General features: G+C 33.8%; 1 protein-coding gene across 1 annotated transcript; it reads right to left on the reverse strand.

Annotated features, from left to right (window-relative positions):
* Positions 1-655: 655 nt before the first annotated feature.
* LOC109239331 (phytolongin Phyl1.1-like) lies at positions 656-2,613 on the reverse strand. Its single transcript, XM_019405882.1, has 2 exons — positions 2,432-2,613; positions 656-2,296 (listed from the first exon to the last, which is right to left on the reverse strand). Exon 2 carries the CDS (start codon positions 1,880-1,882, stop codon positions 1,070-1,072), a length of 813 nt encoding a protein of 270 aa, XP_019261427.1. The 5' UTR covers positions 1,883-2,296; positions 2,432-2,613; the 3' UTR covers positions 656-1,069.
* Positions 2,614-10,112: the final 7,499 nt, after the last annotated feature.

Here is a 10,112-nt window from a genome sequence, read left to right on the forward strand (position 1 = left end):
ATATTTTAGATATCAAAAGAGTTGCTCAAGCAAGTTCAAAATTGTTCGCCTAACTACTAACATTCAATCTTCATTTTCCTAGATACCAATAGGTAAAATTACGTTCTTTCTACCGGGAAAAAGTTCACTAGGCTCAACCAAACGAATCCTGTGTGCTTATAGATTTCCTACAGCAAATTATACTGATACAATTTGCTTCTTATTCCTCTGCCGTCAGTAACACATTCAAGGTTTTTATGAAAGAAACATTTTTGTTTTGCTCCATTGAATATCTAACAACAACCAAAGAAATGCAGCTTGATAAGTACTAAAAAAATGGTCAAAGTAATTGGGTACTGTAATTACGCTCTTCATGTTGTTTCTTCTCCTTTAAACCGATAATACTTCCATTTGATTTGTTCTTTCTATATGGTCTTCATTGATATATTGATATTACACTACTATTGGAATCGGTTATTTTCTCCAAACCCCATCATTAAGGAAGGCCTGCCGACTATTTGCATACTCAATTTTGGCAAGTTCCTTATAGTCCTTCACACGGCAGGGCAAAGAGCCTCCCTCAACCACTAAAAAAGAAAATTTACCCTCCAAGAGAAATAGAAAATAAAGGAAAATTTTCAGAAAGCCCAGAAGAGACATTGTACAAAAGTAGATGCAGCTTGCACGGCAGAGCAAACAAATGTTGTATTTTACTTCAGAGTATGTATGACAGAAAGGCAAGGGAGATGGTAAAAACATGTTTTGTGCACGTAAGCAGGGAGTTCTAAATATACAAAAACACTAACTGAAAAAACAAAAGCTTCAAAATAATCACAGGAAGCACACTACTTTCGGTTCAGGCAAGAAAGTTGGAGCTGCAAGCACGGACTATATTAGCCAAACAAGAACCTCCGAATATGCTGTAGCGCACTATATCCTATATCCATAAACAAGAGATCACTGTACAATAAGTTCCTATATAAAGTGCAAAGAAATTTATACTCTGACATACGCATAGAAGCTGTGAAATTCATTATCCATCTTCTTCAATAATGTGGCTGGAGTAGTTTCAAAACTTTGAACAATGACCTCAGCGAAGGCACTTTGTACCTTGACATATAACTAACCAAATCACAAATAGCACAACACATACTGCAGCATCAATGGCAAGAACAATCCGTACTTGGCGGCACCACCTCCTATGGAAGTTTTGAGAGCCTGATCTAGTCCTCACCAAGCCAAACTCCTTTTGTACCATAGGAGGTGGAAGAACTCCTGCACCTTGATTATTCGAATCAGTAACTCCTGAATCAACCTTAGCTCGTTCAGTAGATTTCCGGTGCTCCTCCAACTCAATACCTCTCATTGCAATTGCATGATCCTTCATTTTCTTTTTGTCTTGTCTACTAGCCTTGGCCAACAATGGGGCTCTTGTCGAAGATCCACTCCCCTCAATTTGTCCATTGGCATTGTTGCCACCGTGCTGTGGAGGAGTATCTGCTGGCCATCCAGATACATGCTCCAACGAAGTAATCAAGTGTCGAATAACAGGAACTAGTTGTTCTTGTACACAAAGTGAGTTCAGATTTGACATACTCCGGCCAGAACCCTTTCTAGCCACCTTTCTGAATTCGTCCTTCAATTGCTCTAGAAACCGAAGAACTTCAACGTTACCAAGACCCTCGTCCGTAATAGCAAAATAAACATACCCCTCTTCCATCAAAAACCCAAAAGTCTTTTTAGCCATGGTCTGAAAATACCACTTATGATAAGGAGGTGTTTTTTCCAAGCACAGTACAGCCAAGTTCTCAATCTCATCATCTCCTACACCAATATAAGAATACAGAATTCGACCCCCTTTTGATACAGAGCAATAGTATACTGCCTTTTGGATTTGATCCATCTAGACAATAGACAAAATCTAATAATTTTGACTCAGCTAAAAAATCTTCCAAAATTAACAGTGGACTAGTAAAAAGCTCAAAATTTTGGAGAGCAGAATCTAAGCAATCCAGATTTGGCAGATAAAGTGGGCAAGAAAGTCTTCAACCAAAAAGGCAAAAACCAGAAATTCATCAGCAAGGAAATCGAACACATCAAACAAATACCAAAACATGCCCTCTGCTAAGTTCTCAAAATCAAGAATGAAGTCCCTCATATCTCATTAATTGAAGGAGAATCCAAAAAAATTACATGGAAGTTTGTGGGCCAAGCATAAAAATCCAAGATTTACTAACTGAGAAGTCAGAATTTACCTGTTTGAGGTTCTTAGATTAGCAGACACAGAAGCAGACCAAGTCAATAGTTTTGTTTTGATCTGTTTAAGGAATATTAGTGTTTAATCGTGTAATTAAGGATGATGATGATGATCACAATTTGACCCAGTTCTATGTACAATGGGATGTCAACACTTGACCAAAAGTTTTAAAAACAATAAAAATCTTCCACTTACCAGTAATTAATACTAGGTATTATCTACAAGTGCACCATTTTTGATTGGGCATTCTCACAACCACCGGTGGGATTCCTTTGATGAGTTAATATGTAGGGTTTTATGTGTTTTTGAAATTTAACATGAAAAATTCTTATGTATCGACTCTCATAAATTTTACAAGAGAACAAACAAAACTTACGCGTACAAAATGCAAAAAAAAGTTGTAAACAATATTCTTTTGCCTACATTTTAGGTTTTAGAATTTCATATATTTTATTTCATATAAAGTCAATTTTTTAAGTGCGCATGTTTTCAAAAAGTAATATATTTTATTACTTTAAAATTATGATTTATGGTGCTGTTTTGAAGTTGGTGAATCTATTATAAAAATAAATAAATTAAGAAATAAATGTCCAATTAAGAAAAAAAAAAATAGATAGTATAATTCTCGTAGTCTTAAGTCCATAATTCCTTTTAGAATGGAGACATTTTATTTAATGTAATTCTAAATATGTAAATCTTATTTAGAAAATAAAGAGATTGACATCGAATTGAAAACTAAGAACAGGAAGGTTTTTAAACCTATCTTAGTTCAAATTCGAATTGCAGTCTTGTTTGAAAATTAATACAGTCAACCCTCTCTATAACACCCTCGTTTGTTCTGATATTTTTTAACTTTTATTGTGGATGGCTGTAATAGCATTTAACGTTTAAATATTTTTAATTGTTATATATAATAATAAATTATACATAAATCAATTATTTTTTCTTTTTTAATGTTACATATAAAAGAAAAGAAAAAATATTCAAATTTAAAATCTCGAAATATATGAATATTTCACTAGTTAAATATTGAAGAAAGCTAACACATTATTAATAAATTCATAAGTAAACGTATAAAGATTTAAACTCTAAGGCAAACATTTTAAAGCTAACTAGAAAAATAAATTCTTTTAAGATTGATGGAAGAACTTTGTAATTGTAGCTTGTTTTGTAGATTTATTCTCTTACTAGCGATATAACACTTGAATTGACGAAGATTCGTGTCAAAATATTCAGCAAAAATGTATCTAGTATCTTTCCCTTGAAGACAATCTAAGAGCTTAACAATTAAATTTTTATCTAAATATTTTTTTTAAATTTATCCAATGGAAAAGATATCAAGTGCAGATGTTCAAATCTTATATCTTATGCAAGATAGAAACTTTGTTTAGTGAAAAAGATTGTGTACATATTTTTAAAACTATTATTAGTAATCTTAATGATTTTATATAGTTGTTATAGAGGTGTAATTTTACAAAGAGCGTTCTGCTGTAAATATTGTTGTTGCTGTTATAGGTAAAAAGCATTTATAGAAAGGTAAAATATAACTTTAAAAATCGATTTTGAGGAAAACTTGGCTTTTATAGTGAATGACTGTTATATATGGATGATATTCTAGAGTGGTCTGACTGTACTCCCTCTGTTCATTTTTAATTATTTACTTTTGAACTTGCACTCCCTTTGTATGGGCGAAAACTTCATTTATGTGTTTGACCCGGCCAACGACAGTAGTGTCTCTGAAGACTGTAAAGTGTCAACCTAATTCCAAAAGGTTGAGGTCGGATGTGGAAAATAAGTCGTTGTCGAAGGTCGAAATGATTCAACAGACGACGAGGACGAAGATGAGCATCCACCTTCAGTACGAGGTGGCGACCAATTTTAGGATTTAGATTCCCTAGAGAATATTCTGATGGATAATTAACAACACTCGATGTGCAAAATCTCACTTTATTGAATAGAAACAAAGCTTTACTTTACACTTCCTTTCTTTCACCCATCTCTCTCGATCCAAGAAGCATCCGAATATACATTTGCTTATCATCATCCATCATTGTCAGAAAGCATATATATGAAGATTTCACCCTTGTCGGGTGATCTTGAGCTCATCTACTATTTAAAAGTCATTTATTATTATTTATTGCTACCTTTTGCATTTGTAAGTCTTTACTGCTCAATCATTGCTTCAAGATAGTCTTTTCTAGTATTACATATTAAATATTAGCTCTAAAAGTGCTAGATCCGCTATTGAATATTGATATTGACCATGATTAGTCTTATTTTTCTATAAATCTAATTGTATAAAGATCAAGATCTAATTTTTTTGGGTCATACACCCTTTAAGAAAAATAAATGATGTTTGTATTTACGATTTTACCCGTAATAATGATAGCATTTCCAAAAATTTTGAGAGATGATTTGGGGAATGAGTAGTTAATTGTCACACCTCCTTTTTCACTACACCCCCGCAAGGGCATAAAGGAGTTTTTCCAATTAAAGGACAATCGAAACGGGATTTGTTTATTAAAGATTCAAAGTCGCCATTTGGGAGAATAATGGTGTCTCAAGTCACCGGTTGAATCCCGAATCGAAAAAAATATGACTCTGTTAACAGTCCGCGAACCAGAAATCCGAGTAAGGAATTCTGTTAACCCGAGGATTATGGGTTTTGGGTCTCCTAGTCCGAGGATTATGGGTTTAAAATCCCACACTAGGATTATGGGTTTTGGGTCTCCTAGTCCGCGAACCAGAAATCCGAGCAAGAGGTGAACCTCTTAACTCAAGCATGCTACTTAACTAGGAGACCCAAAACCCATAATCCTAGTGTGGGATTTTAAACTTGCGTTTTACTGGGCCTTAACAGTCAGCCCAGGATTTGGGAAAGAACAATCAGCAGAATTACCCTTTCAATCCGATGAGGACATCTAATTTTAATATTAATAATTTCTGATATCAAGTCCAACAGAATTTTATTCTTGCATTATTCCAAATGATATGATAAAGTCACATTTGAAGCTTATGATACAATCACATTTGAAGTTTAACAGTAATTGAGTTGCATTGTCAAACAAAAGGGGAAAATGATAGTCTCAATTATTTCTACCCTTAATCTGATCTTATTTCGACTTTCAAACAGTGGCACGCAAATAACCTATATCCAGTTCCTAGTTCATGATCTATCTAAACACAAGCTTCAGCACATGCTTAACAATTGCAGATCCTGTTTATTAATCATATCCAGTTCCTAGTTCACTATCTATCGAAACATAAGCTGCAACACATACTTAAACAATAGCAGATCCTGTTTATTACTCAAGGCAGCAAATTCTAAAGGCACTCGAATCATACCAGCATTGCATTGTTGTATTAATATAAAACTAAAACAGAAGCAATCTATATAGTTCAGTTAAAACAGTCCGATACAGTCCATTAATAGTCCCCGACAGTTTCAAATTTATTTATAATAAGGATATTAACAAATCAAGGAACACTATATGAAATATAAAATATCTACAACAAGTTTATAACAGAATCACGTAACAGATTTTATTTCATCTTTCAATTGGATGTTCACATGGCCTCAAAGTCAGGATATGTACCTGGAGGTTGAAATACAATAAGAACCAGAAGTCAGCAGCAGTAGTGAGGAATTTGCAGCGTTAAAAACAGGAGAGCAACAACAATGTCAACTTGGAAACCCAGCAAATACAAAAAAACCAGTAAAACAGACCCACAAGTGACTCGAAACAGTCAAACTCAGCTTGAATTTAACACAGGGACCTCCAGCAACTTTCAGCAATCAGAATTTAAACTAAATGATGCAAATCAAACACTAAAACTAGAAATTAATCTAAAGTCTCAATGGAACAGTATTTTTGAGTTTTCTGTTGTATTTTTCCTTTTGTTTTTGGTTTTTTGAAGGAAGTCAGATCTAAGGGAAATTTTGAACTATAAGAGTGAACTTTTTGATTTGAAATTCAAATTTTGATGCTATAGCTTGCAGGAGAGGTTTTGGAGAAATTTTTGAAGGCTGGAAATTTTGGGAATTTTTCAGATCCTGAAAACTTGTTAATGAAGGCATGTAAGCTGCCTTTTATAGGCAAACTTCAGGGGAAAGCTTCTAGATCTCATTCACACCTTTCCCCCCTCTTTTATTTCAGATTTTATTCAATAATCCCTAATTTACTGACTTGTTGCTCAAGTTACTACACTAAAGTTGCTGAAATTTAAACTAAGGCCCTATTCTAGAAGAGTCTAGGGTGTTCCTAATCTGTTACTACAGGATTCTTTCTTTTTGAAGTGTCCAAATTACCCCTTTTAGTCAACTAGAATTACTAACTCATTTCAACAAACCTTACTCTTCTTAATCTAGGTCAGATGACCATGGTTAAACACACAAAGGACTAAGTATTTTCATCTATAACCAAATCGATTAAGCTAATTAACAGTAACCAATTAGGCTAAACCTAATAATGAATTGAAACCCAAACAGTGAACTAAAGAATCATTGACACAATCACTAATTAAACTGAACTAAACTAACTATCACTAACTAATTAACAACAGTAACTAGTTAATTCAAGTACTGAAACAAACATTAAAATTCAAATGAGGCCAAAACAGGATCGATTAAAGGCTTATCAACAGATTAACAAAGCATTCAACTAATAATCAAACTAAAACCAAAAATCAAAACAAATAAGAATCTAAACGGAATGAACAAACAAGCAGAATCGAGCACAAAATGAAAGCAAAATCAGAGCAGAAGTGACAAAAAAAACAAACGAAACTTAACCTAGAAATTAAAAACTACAGCATCCATTCAAACAGGAAACGATCGAACAAGGAAGAAAGAACTTAACGACTTGGAATGAACAATCGAAACTAAACCTAGAGCATTTTTGAACAAAAGCTATACCTAAGCTAATGACGAAATTAAAACAAACTCGTGAAGTAGAAACAATCATAGAATTAACTCAAAACCACATGAAAGAAGAAGAACATAGAAACAAATTGTAAAAAAAAAAAAAAAACTCACTGATTGTGACTCTAGGGTTCTGCCGGCTCGTCACTTCAAAATTCACCAACTCCGGCGAGATTCGAGTGCTTCTAATGACGGATTCGACATGAGGGAAGTGAGGAGGTTGCGTGGTGTCAATTTGGTGGGGTTTGGAGAACTTAGGGTTTTTGCCGGACTTCGAATTAATATTCGAGAAGTTCCGTTTAGATTCGAGGGACGGGGTTTGGGGGGTTTGAGAGAGGAAAACAAGACGGTTCTGTGGTGTTAATTTGGGCGGGATTGGGTCACCTAGGGTTTTGGCCGGAATCCTTTGATCCAAGATTCGACGAGTTTGGGTGGGATTCGAGGGGAACCGATTGTGGATTTGTAACGAGGAGGAGGAGAGGAGTAAGGGGTGTAATTTTGGTTGTGTTTGGAGACTGGCCGCAGGCGGGGGCGATTTCCGGCCGGCGGCGAGCGGCGGAGGACGGCGGAGGCGGGAGGGGTCTCTAGGGTTTCTGGGCGAGGGTGAGAGAGAGACGAGGCGGGGGGGGGGGGTGAGGGGTTTCCGACCATTATATATCACGAGAAAGTCAGTTCCTGACCGTTATATCTAATAACCTAGACGATCAGGATTAAATTGAGCGGAGTGACGTCGTTTCGTCGTGACCAAAGCTGGACCGGGCATTGGGGTGATTTGGGCCTGGGCAATTGGAACGGGTTTGTGCACTTGGGCTGTGATATTTGAGCAAAACTGGGCCAATTTGGCTGGCCCTTTGCTTCTTTATTTCAAATTCTTTTTATTTGTTTTCTTCTTTTCCTTTTTTTTGTTTATTTTCTCAGATTTTGTAAAATGCAAAATTAAAATAAAGATCTGATTTATTCCCAAAATTAAACTAATTATTTCCTCAAAATTGATTAAGTCCTAATTTAAAGGAAACTCATGACAAATTCAAAAATTAATAGTTAAAAATGCAAAATGAACTATTTTTGTTATTTTCTTCTTTGTAAAGTAACTTAATTACTAATTAATCCTAAAATATGAAATTAAGCCCTAAATGCACATGCCAAGCATATGTTTTTTTGTTTTTTTTTTTGTTTTTAATAGAAATGCACAAACAAAAATGCAAGCAATTAACATAAAATGTCACAAAAATCCACAAAATTGCAAAATAATGAAAGAAATCATTTTGTTTGAATTTTTAGGAATAATTCATATAGGGCAAAAATTACGTGCTCACATTAATGATAATGATAAAACAGAAAAAAGATTGTCTTTCTCTTGATTTAGTATAATGGACAAGTAAAAGTGAAAATATATATTTAATATAGTGAACAAGTAAAAATTAACGGAGGAAGTACTTAATGCTAGCCTAAAACCAAAGCTTTATAATCTAGTGGTATTAAGGTTTTTCCTACACAATAAATGTGATTTCAATTCTTATTAATTTCCCTCCTTTTATTTTTTTGCCGGCCATAGCAACTCGGCGTAGCTATGCCAAAGTAACTTCACATAGAGGACTGGTGTCACATGGATTTCTTATCGAAACTTCGTCTTTTCCATTTCCTTGCCTCATCTCCAAAAAAGAAAAAAGAAAAAAAGGAAAAAAAGAACAAAATCTATAATTAAGATCCATATAGAGTGACATTCTCATATTGCTAAAAGATAAAATAATAACAAAAATTGTCAAACTAACTAGCTCAATTTTCTCCGAGTTAGACGAGTCCCTAACAGTTTTAACAAAGTTGTAACTAAACATGGTTGAACTGGTAAAATTTTGACCCGAGCAAAGTATAATAATGTTTCAAGCTGATGCTTAATGCTTTAATGGTTGAATATAATTAAAGCCAAGTGAATAATACAGTGAAAATAAGTACTTAATAAAATCCAAAAGCCAGAGAGTTATGTGTAAATCATCTAATCAAAAGCTACCGGTATTAAATTTTAAGCTTTAAATTCTAATTATGTTTTTCTTTCGATTAACTTCGTTAGTTTTTCATCATTATTTTCGATTCTTTTCTTATGTTTCCAGAATTGTGTAATTATAGTATCATCAAGCAATAATATTGTATATTTAGGGTGTGTTTGGTATCAAGGAAAATGTTTTCCTAGAAAACGCTTTTATGAAAAATGAGTGACTTATTTTCCTTTGTTTGGTTGGTGAGTGGAAAACTTTTTCCGAAAAATATTTTTTAGTGTTTAGTTAGAAAGGAGAAAATATTTTTTTATCNCAATTTGGCTGGCCCTTTGCTTCTTTATTTCAAATTCTTTTTATTTGTTTCTTCTTTTCCTTTTATTTGTTTATTTCTCAGATTTTGTAAAATGCAAAATTAAAATAAAGACCTGATTTATTCCCAAAATTAAACTAATTATTTCCTCAAAATTTGTTAAGTCCCAATTTAAAGGAAACTCATGACAAATTCAAAAATAAATAGTTAAAAATGCAAAATGAACTATTTTTGTTATTTTCTTCTTTGTAAAGTAACTTAATTACTAATTAATCCTAAAATATGAAATTAAGCCCTAAATGCACATGCCGAGCATATTTTTTTTAATAGAAATGCACAAACAAAAATGCAAGCAATTAACATAAAATGCCACAAAAATCCACAAAATTGCAAAATAATGAAAGGAATCATTTTGTTTGAATTTCTAGGAATAATTCATATAGGGCAAAAATCATGTGCTCACAGCTGCCCCTCTTTGCTCGGAAACACGAAGAGTTTTCGTGCAAAGATAAGTGAGCGGATACGAGCGATTTTTGCCCGTTCGAATACTCCGTGGGAAGCATTTTTGAAAGATTTGACCGCACCCTACTTCTGAGGTTGCCTACATATCCTTGGCTAAAAAGGAATCAGGTCAGTGTAGTTCGGGAAGGT

The sequence above is a fragment of the Nicotiana attenuata genome, unplaced genomic scaffold (assembly GCF_001879085.1).
Source record: "Nicotiana attenuata strain UT unplaced genomic scaffold, NIATTr2, whole genome shotgun sequence".
NCBI lineage: Eukaryota > Viridiplantae > Streptophyta > Magnoliopsida > Solanales > Solanaceae > Nicotiana > Nicotiana attenuata.